This window comes from Pan paniscus, chromosome 20 (assembly GCF_029289425.2).
Source record: "Pan paniscus chromosome 20, NHGRI_mPanPan1-v2.0_pri, whole genome shotgun sequence".
NCBI classification, from domain to species: Eukaryota; Metazoa; Chordata; class Mammalia; order Primates; family Hominidae; genus Pan; species Pan paniscus.
Window position 1 is genome coordinate 17,205,114 of NC_073269.2, and position 17,894 is coordinate 17,223,007.

The window sequence follows — 17,894 nt, forward strand, 5'->3', positions numbered from 1 at the left end:
TAAAAAAAAAAAAAAAAAAAGAGGGGGAATGAAATGGAAAGAATGTGTGACTGGTATACCTGCCTTGCCAGTAATGTTAAAAGAAGTTCATCAGAGAGAAAAAAATGATATGGGTTAGAAATTCAGATTATGTGTGTGTGTGTGTGTGTGTATACACACACATATATATGAAGAGTGTTAGGAAACAATTAAATGAAGGCACAAAAAATTCTTTACTCTTCTTATACCTATCTGATCTAATAGATATAGGTTTGTTCAAAATAATAATATCAAATTAGCTGGGCGTGGTGGTGCACACCTGTAATCCCAGCTACTAGGGAGGCTGAGGCAGGAGAATTGCTTGAACCCAGGAGGCGGAGGTTGCAGTGAGCCGAGATCATGCCATTGCACTCCAGCCTGGGAAACAGAGTGAGATTCTGTCTCAAAAGAAAAAATAATAATATCAACGATGTATTCAGTAGTTTATAGCTCCCAGTTGAACTAATGAATGAAAGTAATGTTATATGTGATGGGAGGAAGAACAGTCTATCACACTTCGGAACTGTCTATTATACCAGCACTATTCCTGAAGCCAATATAGTACTATTTGAAATTGAAGGCCCATTAGTTGTGAATGCTATACCACAAACTCTGGGGAACTCACTAATAGAATCTAAGAGAAAGTAGACTATATAGATATATAATATAGAAAATAAAATCATATAGAATGCTCAGCTAAAAGGAAAAAGGGCAGAAAAGAGAAGTTAAAAAACACAGAGAAGAACAACAAATAGAAAACAATAATATACATGTTTATCTGAATCAAATTATGCCAACTGCCACTTAAATGTGTATTATCTATATTCACCAGTAAAAAAGAAAGGGACTGGCAGAGTGAAATAAAAAACAAGGCCCCAAACTATATTTTTAAAATGTATTTTAAACAGAAAGACACAGATACATTAAATATACAAGTATGAAGAAATACATGCCATTCTAGCCCTGATCAAAAGAAATTTGGAAGACCTATATTACATTCAGACAAATCAGGTTTTAGATTTTTTAAAAATTACAAGGGATAGAGAGATTTCATAATGATCAAGAAATCAATCCTACACGACATAATAATCCTTAACATCTATGCCCATAAAACAGAGCATCAAAATACATAATGCAAAAACGTATAAAACCACAAGGCAAAATACACAAATCTAGGATTATAGTTGAGGGAAAACAACTCACCTCTATCAATAATTGACAGATCAGTTCTGCAGAAAATCACTAATGATATAGCTGAACTCAACAGCACTATCAATCAACTGGATTTAATTGAAACATATTTATAGAATCATTCATTCAACAACAGCATACATATTCTTTTCAAGCCTACATGAAATATTCGCCAAGATGAACAATATTCTCAGCCATAAAACACACTTGAACAAATTTTTTAAAGTATGCGATCAAATCATATTAGAATTAATGTAAAAATTAGTAACAGAAGCATAGTTGAAAAACCTCAACAAAGTGGAGATTGAAGCCACAAATTTCTCAACTACACAAACTTCAAGGAGAATTGTCAAGCAAAATGTAAATATTGCAATGTTGATGAAAAGTAATATATCTTAGCAAAATCTTTGGAATGGAGTAAAGGCAGTGCTTTGAGGGAAATTTAAAGAATTAAATGCATTTCCTAGTAAGTAAAGGTTTAAAATCAACACCCTAACCTTCCATTTTAGGAAACTAGAGAAAAATGACAAGATTAATGTAAATCAAACAGAGGAAAGTAACGATGAGAAGAGATATTAATGAAATAGCAATGAAGAAATCAGTAGAAAACATCAACAAACCAACAGATGGTTCTTTGGAAACATCATTAAAATTCATAAGCCCATAGCCAAGTTAACTCAGAAAAAAGAGGAGCCATCACTACTACTCCCATGGACAGTAAAATGACCATAAAAAACTATTAGGAACAACTAAGTGCCCACATATTTGATAAAATTACATGGAATGGACCAATTCCTTGAAAGACACTACCTACCAAAACTCATAAAAAGAGACCTAAGTAATATGAATAGGCCTGTATCTACTGAAGATATTAATAAATAATAAATGTCCCAGAAAAAATAAGCAACAGGTCAGAACGATTTCACTGCTGAATTCTGGCAAGCGTTTATGGAAGAAATGATACCAATTCTCTACAATCTCTTCCAGAAAACAGAAGCAGAGGAAACACTTTCTATTCCATCTTATAAGGCCAACATTGCCCTAATACCAAAACTAGACAGACATTACAGACATGTCTCCACCATGTGAGGACATAAGGGTTAGACTGCCATCTTCAAACCAGGTAGCAGGCCCTTATCAGAGGCCTCATCTGCTTGATATTGGACTTCCAGCCTCTACATCTTTGATAAATGAATGTTTGTTGTCTAAGGCATGCAGTGTATGGCAATCTGGTATAGCAGTCCTAAGTGACTAAGAGAGGTAGACTCTTTCTCTACACACATTAGGCTTTGAAGTCTACAGGACTCAGGTCACTGGTCTCACATATAGGCATTAAGCTCCCTGCCAAGATAAAGAAGTGATATCTACAGGTCACATTTGGCAGGTTTCCAAATCAACCCACTTGGAGAAGTCTTTTTTTTTTTTGAGACGGAGTCTTGCTCTGTCACCCAGGCTGGAGTGCAATAGCACGATCTCGGCTCACTGCAACCTCCGCCTCCCAGGTTCAAACAATTCTCCTGCCTCAGCCTCTCGAGCAGCTGGGATTATAGGTGTCCGCCACCATGCCCGGCTAATTTTTGTATTTTTTAGTAGAGACAGGGTTTCACCATCTTGGTCAGGCTGGTCTCGAATTTCTGACCTCAGGTGATCCGCCCACCTACGCCTCCCAAAGTGCTGGGAATTACAGGCATGAGACACCGCGCCTGGTGAGAAGTCTTCTAATTAAATGGCTTACATTCTGTCTGTGAGTAAAGGATCTTATCATGAGTCCCTCAAATCTTATTGTGAGTTCTTCAAACTGCTGATATGATTAACGTGATCTACTAACATCAAAAAAGACACTGATTTATTTCTGAATCATGTTTTGCTGATTGTCTTCCACTTAGAACATTTTAGCCTGTCAGCTGTCATCTATAGGCAATGATTGTAACGTCTATATTGTACCCTTCAAGGAAAATGACAATTCCGGTATGAATAGTCCTCCAGCTTCTCCTAAACTTTCTCATAAAGGCATCCAACTTGTAATCAATTTTGGAACACATCCAAATTTGTTGGTGTGTCTTCTCAAGTTGATCCTCAAATTTGGCTTATAATAAAACTTTATCAAATTGTATCTGCCTCAATGGCCTTATTTTTGGTAAACAAAAGTATCCCATGAAAGGCGCAATGTAACCATCCCCAACCAAATCCCTGGAGATACACCAGAGCAGAGATAAAGTTTATAGCCAGTTTCAAGAGACAGACCTAAAGATTAAATTAGAAGAATATACAACACCTATGAAAGACAAAAACAGCACACTTTTAGAAATTACAGAATTTTTTTTTTCTTTTTGAGACAGAGTCTCGCACTGTCGCCCAGGCTTGAGTGCAGTGGCGTGATCTTGGCTCACTGCAAGCTCCGCCTCCCGGGTTCATGCCATTCTCCTGCCTCAGCCTCCCGAGTAGCTGGGATTACAGGCACCCGCCACCATGCCTGGCTAATTTTTTTGTATTTTTAATAGAGACGGGGTTTCACCGTATTAGCCAGGATGGTCATGATCTCCTGACCTCGTGATCCGCCCTCCTCGGCCTCCCAAAGTGCTGGGATTACAGGCATAAGCCACCGCGCCCAGCCAGAAAAATGTTTTTCTTATTTAACAAGAGTCTTCTTATATAAGAAAATAAAGTAGCTTCCAAAGGAGAAGTCTGGTAAATTGAACTCTAATTACATTAAGAAGAAGCAGACATAGTGACTCACATCTATAATCCCAGTACTGTGGGAGGCCAAGGCAAGAGGAACTCTTGAGGCCAGGAATTTGAAACCAGCCCGGCAACATGGCAGACCCTCTGGCTACACAAAATTTAAAAATTAGCCAAGTGTGGTGGCACATGCCTATAGTCCCAGCTACTTGGGAGCCCAGGAGTTTGAGGCTGCAGTGAGCTGATTATGCCACTGCAGTCCAGCCTGGGTGACAGAGCTGGACATTATCTAAAAAAATAAAAAATTTAGGAAGAGTTCATCTAAATAGAATAAATTTAAAAGATAAACCACCATCTGAAAGGAAATATTACCAATCCCTCCATGTAAAAAAGGATTCGTGTATAAAGTATGCCTAAAACAAAAAGAGAGAAACAAAGCAAACATTTGCATTTACTATGCAAATGAAATGACTGAGAATTATTTCACAGATGAAAGCCCACAAAGGAGATATGTTCAACATGAATGCTAATCCAGTAAAAACACAATATATAATCATATGGAGATAATACATAATCACATGGAGATAACTAAAAGATAAATATTAAAAGGTATAGCTTCTTCTCCGAGAAAACACCAAATGGCTGATGACGCAGGTGCAGCGCGGGGGTCCAGAGGCCCTGGGGACCCTGGGATGGGGAACCGCAGTGGCTTCCGCGGAGATTTCGGCAGTGGCATCCGGGGCCGGGGACGCGGAGCTCTGAGAGGCAAGGCCGAGGATAAGAAGTGGATGCCCGTTACCAAGCTGGGCTGCCTGGTCAAGGACATGAAGATCTAGTCCCTGCAGGAGATCTATCTCTAGGAATCTGAGATCATTGACTTGTTCCTGGGGGCCTCTCTCAAGGACGAGGTTTTGATTACACCAGTGCAGAAGCAGACCCGTGCCGGCCAGCGCACCAGGTTCAAGGCGTTTGTTGCCATCGGGGACTACAATGGCCATGTCCGTCTGGGAGTTAAGTGCTCCAAGGAGGCAGCCACTGCCATCCGCGGGACCATCATCCTGGCCAAGCTCTCCACTGTCCTTGTGCGCAGAGGCTACTGGGGGAACAAGATCGGCAAGCCCCACACCGTCCCCTGCAAGGTGACAGGCCACTGCGGCTCTGCACTGGTGCGCCTCATCCCCGCACCCAGGGACACTGGCATCATCTCAGCGCCTGTGCCCAAGAAGCTGCTCATGATGGCTGGTATCGGTGACTGATACACCTCAGCCCGGGGCTGCACTGCCATCCTGGGCAACTTCGCCAAGGCCACCTTTGATGTCATCTCTAAGACCTACAGCTACCTAACCCCTGACCTCTGAAAGGAGACTGTATTCACCAAGTCTCCCTATCAGGAATTCACTGACCACCTCGTTAAGACCCACACCAGAGTCCCTGTGCAGAGGACCCAGGCTCCAGCTGTGGCTACAACATAGGGCTTTCGTACAAGAAAAATAAAGTTAATTAAGCCTGAAAAAAATGTATAAACAGACATGTATGCATTGTTTGTTTGTTTGTTTGTTTTTTGAGACAGATTTTCACTCTTGTTGCCCAGGCTGGAGTGCAAAGACGCGATCTCGGCTCACTGCAACCTCCACCTCCCGGGTCCAAGCAATTCTCCTGGCTCAGCCTCCCGGGTAGCTGCGATTACAGGCGCCCACCACCACGTCCGGATATTTTGTGCTTTTAGTAGAAATGGTGTTTCACCATGTTGGCCAGGCTAATCTCAAACTCCTGACCTCAGGTGATCCACCCACCAAGGCTTCCCAAAGTGCTGGGACAACAGGCGTGAGCCACAGCACCCGGCCTGGTCAGACGGTTAATCCACACATGCTATTATGATTTCCTAGTAAACTGAAGTTTGTCTATAATCTATAACCCAGCAATGTTCCCCCATGTGTTGAAAAATTCATGAACTGTTAGCATGTAGAGACAAAACCAAAAATAACATTGTCAACAACATCAAAAAATTAACTTAAAAGTCAAGTCCTGGCCGGGCGCGGTGGCTCACGCCTGTAATCCTAACACTTTGGGAGGCCGAGGCGGGCGGATCACGAGGTCAGGAGATCGAGACCACCCTGGAGAACACAATGAAACCCTGTCTCTACTAAAAATACAAAAAAATTAGCCGGGCGTGGTGGCGGGCGCCTGTAGTCCCAGCTACTCAGGAGGCTAAGGCAGGAGAATGGCGTGAACCCGGGGGGTCAGAGCTTGCAGTGAGCCGAGATCACGCCACTGCACTCTAGCCTGGGTGACAGAGCGAGACTCCATCTCAAAAAAACTCAAAAAAAAGTCAAGTCCTATGAGCACTGCAATGTGTGAGTAAACTGCATGACCCATAGCCTCAGATTTTAGCATGTGTCAAACAGATTGAGGCAAATAAAACAAAAACCTTTTCAGCACAATTTTTGTGTTTTTTCCCCCCGTTCATCCTTTCTTGATGTCTCTGAATCAAATCAATATTCTCTAGTGTTCCAATTTAGTTACTAATTATATTTACATTTTAGTTATATCTTTTTGCATTATATTTTAACAGGTTGCTCTGATGAACTAGTTCTCATGCAAGAGAATCATCTGAAGGGCTTGTTAAAAAACAGATCATTGGAGGCCAGGCGCGGTGGCTCACGCCTGTAATCCCAGCACCTTGGGAGACCGAGGTGGGTGGATCACAAAGTCAGGAGTTTGAGAACAGCATGGCCAAGATGGTGAAACCCCGTCTCTACTAAAAATACAAAAATTAGCCGGGCGTGGTGGCGGGCGCCTGTAATCCCAGCTGCTCGGGAGGCTGAGGCAGAAAATTGCTTGAACCTGGGAGGCAGAGGTAGGTTGCAGTGAGCTGAGATTGTGCCACTGCACTCCAGCCTGGGCAAAAGAGCGAGACTTGGTCTCAAAAAAAAAAAAAAAAAGAAAAAAAGAAAACAGATCATTGGGGCTGGTTGCAGTGGCTCACATCTGTAATCCCAGCACTTTGGGAGGCTGAGGCAGGTGGATCTCTTGAGGTCAGGAGTTCGAGACCAGCCTGGCCAACATGGTGAAACTCCATCTCTACTAAAAATACAAAAATTAGCCAGCCGTGGTGGTGCACACCTGTAGTCCCAGCTACTCGGGAGGCTGAGGCAGAGGTTGCAGTGAGCCAAGATTGTGCCACTGCACTCCAGCCTGGGCAATAGAGTAAGACTCTGTCTCAAAAAAAATAATAAAAAAAAAAATCATTGGGCCCCATTCCAAGAATTACTAATTCAGTAGTCTTGGGTAATACCCTAAAATGTGCATTCCTTTTATATATATACATACACACACACACACGTATAATATATATATACACACATATATGTATAAATTATATATATATATTCATGGAGTACCAGTGCAATTACTACATTGATATATTGCCTTGTAAAGTCAGGCCTTTCAGTGCATCCATCCCTGGAGCAACCCCCATTATCCACCAAATAACCTCCCTCATCCCCATGAGTCTTCACTGTCCACATATATACACATTCTTTTTTTTTTTTTTTTGAGACGGAATCTCGCTCTGTCACCCACTGCAGCCTCCGCCTTCCGGGTTCAAGGGATTCTCCTGCCTCAGCCTCCCGAGTAGCTGGGACTACAGGCATGTGCCACCACACCTGGCTAATTTTTTGTATTTTTAGTAGAGATGGGGTTTCACCGCATTAGCCAAGATGGTCTCGATCTCCTGACCTCGTGATCCACCTGCCTCAGCCTCCCAAAGTGCTGGGATTACAAGCGTGAGACACCGCGCCTGGCCCTATACACATTCTTTAACTACCACTTATAAATGAGAACAGGCAGTATTTGTCTTTCTGTGTCTGAGTTGTTTCACTTAAGATCATGGCCTCCCATTCCATCCATATTGTTGCAAAAGACACAATTTCATTATTTTTAATGTCTGAATAGTATTCCACTGTGTGAATATACCATATTTTCATTATTCAATCTTCTGTTGATGGACACTTAGGCTAATTTTGTACGTTTGCTATTGTGAATAGTCTGCAATAAACACATGAGTGCAGGGAACTTTTTGATGTAATGATTTCCACTCCTTTGGGTAGACACCCTGTAGTAGGAATGGCTTTTCAGCATTATATGGATGGTATGTTAATGGTAGTATTAACTAACTGGAAACTGAAGAGGCAAAATTATGCTTATGGATGAATATGTACTGAACCTATAATGAGTAACAATGACAAATTCAGAGTTATGGTTCTGACCCATGGTGTCTTTTATCTAACATTACTTCTGACAGCAAATATGTAGCATTTGCTGAACACGAGCCAATTCTCCAAGAAAAACTGGTGTTCAATAATTCAATGCTGACACCACTTAACATTTCCACAGACCCCACAAATTGAGGGCTCAGTTCCACAACAGGGACCCTACTGCAGATGCCAAATGCAAGCCCTAGGGACCATCCTTTTAACCAAATGTGTATAAAACCAACAACTCTACTATCAGATTTAATAATTTGCTACAAGAAGTTGAAGAACTCAGTTAAACAAGTTGCTTAAGGTTATCAGTTTGTTATAAAGTATATGTCGAGAATACCTAAATGGAAGACATATGTCAGCCCTCCAAGACATTTTAATTTGTGCAATTTCACTCTAATTAAACCAACTCACTGAATACAAACCAAACAGCTGATAACGTTCAATTTTACAAAAGCCCTGTAATCCTGGTAATAAACATGATTTAAGAGGCCAGGCACAGTGGCTCACACCTATAATCCCAGCACTTTGGGAGGCTGAGGTAGGCAGATCATGAGGTCAGAAGTTTGAGACCAGCCTGGCCAACATGATGAAACCCCATCTCTACTAAAAATAGAAAAATTAGCCAGGCATAGTTGCACACGCCAGTAATCCCAGCTACTCAGGAGGCTGAGGCAGGAGAATAGCTTGAACCTAGGAGGCGAGGTTGGAGGGAGGCGGAGGTTGCAGTGAGCCAAGATCACACCATTGTACTCCAGCCTGGGACAAAGAGTGAGACTCCGACTCAAAAAAAAAAAAAAAATATATATATATATATATGAAATCACCTGACCCCCACCACCATGCCCAGTTCTTTCTGTTCTGGACAAGTAGCCCAGTGCAAAGAAACATCCTTCACTGACATCAATTCTGGCTCCCGCCTTTTTAACCTATAACAAGGCCCTCCAAATTCCCATTCTTTGTCTTATAAATAACTAGCTGAACAGTTTTGCCTCTACTGATTACTCTGAACAAAATGCTTCCAAAGGAAACTTGCGGCCAGGCCTGATGGCTCACGTCTCTAATTCCAGCACTTTGGGAGGCTGAAGTGGGTGGATCTCTTGAGCCCAGGAGTTCAAGACCAGCCTGGGCAACATGGTGAAACCCTGTCTCTACAAAAAATACAAAAAAATTAGCTGGGCGTGGGGTTGTATACCTGTAGTCTCAGCTACCCTGAAGGCTGAGATGGGACAATCCCCTCAGCCTGGGGAGGTCAAGGCTGCAGTGAGCTGTGATGGCCCCACTGCACTCTAGTCTGAGCAAGAGTGAAATTGTGTCTCAAAAAAACAAACAAACAAAAAAAACAGAAAAGAAAGGAAACTATTTAAGTTTCTCTCTTTCTTCTAGGCCACTGATTTGTGACACACCCTCAGCCTAAGCCAAAACACAACCCCTCCTTCATGACTCATCCCATGAACAGGCTTAAGTCAGGGTAAAACACTCTGTGATCTAGAATCTGATTTTCACCCTCCATCCTGCCCATTTCCTTTGTAATGTTGGTTGCTCTTCACCTTGAAAACAACTTTCCACCTAAGCTTTAAGACGCTTTCAGATCTTATACTTAGTGCTCTTCTCCCTTATGTAGCGCTCTTTTAGAATAAACTCATTCTTTTTTTTTTTTTTTTTTTTTGCGATGGAGTCTTGTTCTGTCGCCCAGGCTGGAGTGCAGTGGCATGATCTCGGCTCACTGCAAGCTCCGCCTCCCCAGTTCACACCATTCTCCTGCCTCAGCCTCCCGAGTAGCACCCGCCAGCATGCCTGGCTAATTTTTTGTATTTTCAGTAGACATGGGGTTTCACCATGTTAGCCAGGATGGTCACGATCTCCTGACCTTGTGATCCGCCTGCCTCGACCTCCCAAAGTGGTGGGATTACCGGCGTGAGCCACCGTGCCTGGCCTAGAATAAATTTATTTCTTAGCTAAATCCAGATTTATCTTACCTGAAGACTGTCTAGTGACAGCCCTACAATAACAAACACAACCTCAGACATGGCATCACCCCATCTGCCTCTGCCTGTGGATCCCAGATTTCCAGTGCTCTGTAGCTTCTCTTAGTATAAAAGGCTCTTTGGCTGGGCGTGGTGGCTCACGCCTATAATCCCAGCACTTTGGGAGGCCAAGGCGGGCAGATCACCTGAGGTCGGGAGTTCAAGACCAGCCTGACCAACATGGAGAAACCCCATCTCTACTAAAAATACAAAATTAGCTGGGCATGGTGGCACATGCCTATAATCCCAGCTACTCAGGAGGCTGAGGCAGGAAAAGCGCTTGAAACTGGGAGGCAGAGGTTGTGGTGAGCCAAGATCATGCTGTTGCAGTTGCACTACGGCCTGGGCAACAAGAGTGAAACTCCGTCTCAAACAAACAAACAAAAAGGCTCCTCCCAGGCCAGGCACAGTGGTTCACGCCTGTAATGCCAGCACTTTGGGAGGCCAAGGCCGGTGGATCACAAGGTCAGGAGTTGAGACCAGCCTGACCAACATGGTGAAACCCCATCGCTACTAAAAATACAAAAATTAGCTGGGCATGGTGGCACGCGCCTGTAATCCCAGCTACTGAAGAGGCTGAGGCAGGAGAATCACTTGAACCCGGAAGGCAGAGGTTGCAGTGAGCTGAGATCACAGCATTTCACTCCAGCCTGGGCAACAGAGTGAGACTCTATCTCAAAAAAATAAATAAATAAATAAATAAAAATAAAAATAAATTTTAAAAAAAGCTCCTCCCATTGCTGGAGTGATTAGGCTGGGACACCTGCAGGGGAGGCTCCCCAGGAAGAACCAACTAAACTGGGCCCACAATGACCTCCCTTTGCAGGCTCAAAATTGGCCTCCACTTGGAGTCACTGGCCTCAAGCCTCTCCAACCCAGTCAAGGCCATTTGCTTACCCTTTCATGCCTTACGTGGATTTAAAACATAAAACAAACAAACAAAACTCCATGTGTGATGAATCTATCAAAATCACTCAAATTCAGTGTTTACAGGAGGGAAGGAAATTGTAAGTCACTTCTATTTTATAGCTCAACAAGAAAAGCACAAGTATCTATCCATCTCAGGTAATAAACATCAGTTACTACTTCCATAATAATGAAGCCTTTAGCAAACAAAGGATATTTAAGTTCTTTAGCTATTGCAAAGTCCCACAGAATGTTGCATTAATCTGCCAAGTCCAGATAACAGGAACAGACCAGACTTATCCACTGTCCCAAGTTCTCCAGCCTAAAAAGAAGAGAAACTAAAGTTTTGGTAAAGCTTTATAATTCAATCAAATACCTACCACACATTCTTGTGAAAATATATTCATTTTTCTGCAGCCAAAATGGAAGAGTTTTCCCAAATTTTTCCCTTGGTAGTATTTACACTGCTAAGTCCTGAAATTCCATTTGAAATCATCCAATAAAAGACCTGAGAAACCTATTACATGGTCTCTGGGGTAATAAAAGTAAATAAAAGTTTTTTTTAAATGCTTCAGCCTGGGCGACACGGTGAAACCCCGTCTCTACCAAAAATACAAAAATTAGCCAGGTGTGGTGGCGCACGCCTGTAGTCCCAGCTACTTGGGATGCTGAGGTGGGAGGATCTCTTGAGCCCTGGAGGCAGAGGTTGCAGTAAGCTGAGATCGTACCACAGCACTCCTGGGTGATAGAGGGAGACCCTGTCTCAAAAAAAAAAGAAAAAGGCTGGGTGCAGTGGCTCACACCTGTAATCCCAGAACTTTCATTGGCCGAGGCGGGAGGATCACCTGAGGTCAGGAGTTCAAGACCAGCCTGGCCAGCAAGGTGAAACCCTGTCTCTACTTAAAAATACAAAATTAGCCAGGCATGGTGGCATGTTCCTGTAATCCCAGCTATTCGGGAGGCTGAGGAAGGAGAATTGCTTGAACCTGGGAGGCAGAGGTTGCAGTGAACCAAGATAGTACCATTGCACTCCAGCCTGGGCAATATAGTGAAACTCCATCTCAGAAAAAAAAAAAAAGAAAAGAAAAGAAAAAAAGTTTTTAAAAAATCGAATAGGGCCTGGGTCCAGTGGCTCATGCCTGTAATCCCAGCACTTTGGGAGGCCAAGGCAGGAGGCTCACTTGAGCCCGGGACTTCAAGACCAGCCTGGCAACATGAGGAAACCCCATCACTACAAAATACTCAAAAATTAGTAGGGCATGGTGGGCATTCCCAGCTACTCCGGAGGCTGAGCCCAGGCAGTCTAGGCTGCCTAAGCTGCAGTGAGCCATGATGGTGCCACTACACTCCAGCCTGGGCAACAGAGGGAGACCCTGTCTTATAAAAAATAAAAATAATTTAAAAAAGGAATAGAAAACTACATATATATAATTTGTTTTCTGAATTCCAACTCTTTCTGGCCTCTTTAGAAACACTTCATCTTCTCTATAATCTCTAATGATAGGATGCCCTTTACAGTTAATAAAAAATTAAATAGGAAATAACTGAACAAATCTTTTCAGGGTAACTAACCCAGGGTGGGGCAGAACTGACTGGAACACAGACAAGTCTCACTCAACCGTCAGGTCAGGTCGTTCTATCACCTGGCACATCCGCCAGCCCCACGGTGCTCATTGAAGTGCTCAGCAACCACATTCCTAGGAGACACTGCCTTATGTCTTTTTCAGGCTCATGCAAAACCTCATTGGGTGGGTTTTTCAGTTTTTAGATACAGTTTTCTAGCTTCACCGTCGGAGAGAGTCCAGAAGGCAGAAATCATTTGTCTTGTCCCCTGAATAACACCATCCAATTTTCTGATAAGCCATGTGTCACCAAGGAATGGAAACTAGGCTTGGGGAAAAAAATGTCAATGTCCCAGAGGTTAGGTTTTTTTTTTTTTTTTTTGAGACAGAGTTTCCCTCTTGTCGCCCAGGCTGGAGTGCAATGGCGTGATTGTGATTTCGGCTCACTGCAACCTCCACCTCCCAGGTTCAAGTGATTCTCCTGCCTCAGCCTCCCATGTAGCTGGGATTACAGGCACCTGCCACCATGCCCGGCTAATTTTTGTATTTTCAGTAGAGATGGGGTTTCACCATGTTGGCCAGGGTGGTCTTGAACCCCTGACCTCAGGTGATCCGCCCGCCTCGGCTTCCCAAAGTGCTGGGATTACAGGCGTGAGCCACCGCGCCCAGCCCAGGGGTTAGCTTTTTACAGGAATGATACACCAGAAGATTCCTCCCACCCCAGTGCATCCACCTGATCCTTTGGGAGGCCCCACTCCAACACCTCAGGCTGTCCTCTGGGAAGAGTGACCCAAGGGCCCATATCCACTAGGCCCTCCATGAGATTGGCAGCTTCCAGCATCTTAGGGTAGCCCCAGAAAGTTCCATAACACAGGGCCTGGAAAAGATACAGGGTGGGCTGAGGTCACATCACCCTGTAAAGGACATACTGAGAAGGCATCTGTGCCTAGGGGAGATAAAAGAGGCACCAAGTTTTGGTTTTTTTTTACAGCAGTGTCAGGTGGTTATTCTCTTCTTCCTCACATGTGAAATGTTAAGGAAAACAAAATAAATCCGTTTAAAAAGAGCCATACATTGCTATCTGAAAACAAACGACAAAATTCTGTGTCTATTTGAAATATCGTCTTGCTGACAAAGGGTTCATAACGTTACTGGGAATTGAGGAGTGAAGTTAGCATATGGAAGGCTCTGGAAACCAAAAGATTTACTGTTAGCCCCAAGAGGAGTTAGGATGAAGGGACAGGTCTCAAAGACCCTGATGCCCATATCTTTGAAAGCCTCGGAGGGGAAATGGTCGCCCTTGGAAAGAAAGGACTGAAGAGCACAGAGACCACAGCTCCTCCCACACACAAACCCCACACACGAGTCTGGTTTGTGCCTAGTGACCCTCCCATCGCCACCGTGCAGCCTCCTCACCGGGCTCACAGAACTGCGAGCCAGGCTGGAGGCGAGATTGCAGTTAGATATTCACCAGGTGCCCTCAGCCCCGCTGCTTCACAGGAAGCCGCCTCCCTGAGAGTCAGGTCACAGCAGACGCTGACCGCCGGCTTCCCCATTGTGCCTGGGGATGAGATCTCTGAGAGTTGCTCAAGAGTCGTCTAAGTTCTTTCTCAGATCTTGAATTGCAGCGGAAAGGCTGGCGCCAAGCAGGCTGAAGACCCCACAAGGAAGCCCACTCAGCAGCAGAATGCGGTTTCTTCACCTCCAGTCCCAGGATTCACCCCTCACTTCCCCACCAACCAGCGACCCCACATCCCAACCACCCCCGTCCAGACCCTGAACACCCCATCCCCAAACCTCTCACGGAGGCGGATCTAGGGTGTCCTCTCCTATTAAACCGTTTCTGCTGCAGCCCTCGGCGTCCGGGTGCAGTGACTTGGGCTGCGAACCTGTACTGGTTCCGCCGCACAATCTGGGGAGAAGCGGGGCTGCGGGCGCGGAGCTGCCCAGAGAGGGGCGCCGGGGCCGGGGCCGCAGTCGCAGCTCAGGGACGGGACAGGACGCCCGGGGTCCCGGCTGCCGGCCCAGCCCCACCCTGCGGCCAAACGGACCGAGGACCGAGGTGCGCAGGGGGCGCTCAGGTTCCAGACCCCAAAGACGCTGCGGCGAGGCCCGGGTCCCGCCACAGCCGGTTCCGACTGGTTCCGACCAGCCCTTCGCCCTGCCTCAGGACGCCGGGCCCCGCACACTCACCATTTCCCGGCTGTGCGGTGTCCCGGGTCTTCCCAACTCCCGTAGCCAGGGTAGGTCCCAGCGCGACAAAAGCCACCACAGATGTCCCAGGGCGTCTCTCAGTGACAGAATACGGAACAGAGGTCACCAGGGTGAAGAGGCCACTGGCTCCTGGAACGTCACACCCTCCTCTCTGCCGCGCGCCTGATTGACAATTCTCAGGAACCCGCCCACGACTTTGATTGGGTAGCCCTCCAGGTCCCGCCTCCTGGGCACTGAGTGACAGAAGAAGCGATCTCACAGTGCTGAGTGCAGCCGGATGAACAGGTTCCAGACCCGGCCCCTGGCAGGGCGGGCTTCCTCCCTGCGTTGTGACCCGACCCGTCCCGGGAAACGTTTGCCTTAAAGCGGAATTTCCTACCTGTACGCAGTGGGCCCTTTTTGCTTCTTCCTCCTGAACAATTGTGTGCAAGGAATCCCAGACTCACTGTCCACTGGAGCCATCCCTTGGCCTCAGAGCAGGAGGGCAGCCGAGGCCACACAGGCCACACTGCAGCAGCGGGGGCAGGGGGTGGGTGGGGGGTGGGGTGCTGATGTCCTCCAGGGACCAGGAATTTGGGATGAGGCTTTTGCCTGCAAGGTCAAGCCTTTCTTCCACTATAAGCGCTGGATGGGTTCTTTCTGCGCGCTACGCAAATAAAGACGACGGTATTGCAGTAAAAAAAAAAAAAAAAAGTTTAATAAACACTAGGCCAGCTACGATACGTGAGAGACGGAGTTACTACTCAAATTATTCTCATCCAAGGTCCGTAGGTAGGGGTTTTTCAAGGGCAGTTTGGGGGAAAGGGTGGAGGTAGCTAGGCTTGCTACTGACTGGTTGGGGGTGGGGATGAAATCACTGGGGATGGAATCTGTCCTCTTGGCAGGGCGTGGTGGCTCACCGCTGTAATCCCAATACTTTGGGAGGCCTAGGTGGGAGGATCGCTTGAGGCCAGTAGTTCAAGACCAGCCTGGACATAGAGTGAAACTCCGTCTCTATACTATATTTAAGGGAGGAGACCACCCCTCATATTGTCTTATGCCCAATTTCTGCCTCCAAAGAAGAAGTAAAAACTAAAAGGCAGAAATGAAATCCACAGGCAGATAACCCGGCTTGTGCCCTGGGCTGGGTAGTTAAAAATCAACCTCTGACCTAACTGTGTTATCTATGATTCCAGACATTGTATGGAAAAGCACTGTGAAAATCCCTGTCCTGTTCTGTTCAGTTCTGGTTACCGGTGCATGCAGCCCCCAGTCACGTACCCACTGTTTGCTCCATCAATCACGACCCTCTCACGCGGACTCCTAGTTGTAAGCCCTTAAAAGGGACAAGAATTGCTCACTCGGGGAGCTCGGTTTTTGGAGACGTGAGTCCGCCTATGCTCCCAGCCCAGCTGAATAAAGCCCTTTCCTTCCACAACTCGGTGTCTGAGGGGTTCTTGTCTGCGGCTCGTACTGCTACATATTTAAAAAAGAAAAAAAGAGGCCGGGCGCGGTGGCTCACACCTGTAATCCCAGAACTTTGGGAGGCCCAGGTGGGCGGATCACCTGAGGTCGGGAGTTTGAGACCAGCCTGACCAACATGGAGAAAGCTCGTCTCTACTAAAAATACAAAATTAGCTGGGCGTGGTGGCACATGTCTGTAATCCCAGCTACCTGGGAGGCTGAGGCGGGAGAATCACTTGAACCCGGGAGGTGGAGGTTGCGGTGAGCTGAGATCTCGCCAAGCCGAGATCGTGCCTTTGCACTCCAGCCTGGGCAACAAGAGCGAAACTCCGTCTCAAAAAAAAAACAAAAAAAAGACAAAAAAAAAAAAAAAACCTATCCTGTTATGCGGAATCACTTCTGGTTGGGGCCACAGGAGCAGAGTTGGCAGGTGCAGGTGGTGTCAGACATGCAAAACAAACAAACAAACAAACAAAAACTGAAAATACGTCTACAAATGCTAATCTACAATAGTGGTGTTATCTGCAGAAATAGCTGGCAATCTATGTCTACACTTTAGCAGCATTCCGATTCCTTTCATCCCTCAGCCTGATGGCCATTCATTCGTTTTACAAAGGCAGTTGAGTTTTGGGGAAGGCTTATTATCATTTAAGCTATTTTCCAAAGTTAGCTGTGCCTAAGAGCCCAGGATTAAGGGAAAGAGAAGACAGAGGGTTGGCAGGGGCGGGGGGCGGGGCGGGGCAGAACGGGTGTTGGCTCAGATCTCTTCCACTGCCATAATTTTCTCACTGATATAATTTTTTTGCGATCTATTCATTTTCATCCCAGAAAATAAAAACACATCAACAATGAAATGAAATTGTTAAATGTGTGAAAAAACTGGAATTATAGGGCAGCATAGTTGTCTTTTTGTTTTATTTTGTTGTTTTTGTTGTTGTTGTTGTTGTTTTTGAGATAGAGTCTCACTCTGTTGCCCAGGCTTGAGTGTAGTGGCGCGATCTCGGCCCACTGCAACCTCCGACTCCCAGGTTCAAGCGATTCTCCTGCCTCAGCCTCCCGAGTAGCTGAGACTACAGGTGCACACCACCATGCCCAGCTAATTTTTGTTTTTTTAGTAGAGACAGTGTTTCACCATGTTGGCCTGGCTGGTGTTGAACTCCTTACCTCAGGTTATTTGCTTGCCTCTGCCTCCCAAAGTGCTGGGATTCCAGGCATGAGCCACCACACCTGGACTGACAGCATGTATTCTATTAAAGGAATCAGAAGAGAAGAAAAGAAAAAATATCTCGTTCAGGGAAGTAAGCAGGAAACCCGCTTTCAGGAAGTTAAACAGATTCCCGAGCTTGAGAGCCAGACTCTTGACTCCTGAAATGGAGCCCCAGAGTGGATCAGCACCTGATGATGAGGGAGAGACATTGAAGGATTTAACTCTGGGAGCTCAACTTGCCCTCCTGTACCCTCTGCACAGTGTAGAAACACTCTTTCCTTCAAGACTTTAAACGTTAATGACTTAAAAGCTCCAATCGGAAGCCGAAACATTAGGGAATGAATTTGAAAACATGAGGGTTTCCCCATATTTCTATGAAGCAAAA

General features: G+C 45.5%; 1 protein-coding gene and 1 pseudogene across 6 annotated transcripts in view; one reads left to right on the plus strand and one right to left on the minus strand.

Moving 5' to 3' along the window:
- The window catches only part of LOC100985079 (zinc finger protein 44), a 54,714-nt gene extending 37,164 nt beyond the window's left edge, over nt 1-17,550 (minus strand). For 2 of the 6 annotated variants that reach the window (XR_010110836.1, XM_063599918.1), the window contains exon 1: nt 14,839-17,534. Coding sequence is in view for 5 of the 6 variants with exons in the window: in XM_063599918.1 (XP_063455988.1) it covers nt 14,839-14,841 (3 nt within the window). In the remaining variant the exon portion in view is untranslated. Of the gene's footprint in view, nt 1-13,378; nt 13,523-14,838 lie in introns of all 6 variants that reach the window. The other 4 variants (XM_063599921.1, XM_063599920.1, XM_034946807.3 and 1 more) reach the window with 3 other exon arrangements.
- Nucleotides 4,403-11,204, plus strand: LOC129394728 (small ribosomal subunit protein uS5-like; annotated as a pseudogene).
- Nucleotides 17,551-17,894: the final 344 nt, after the last annotated feature.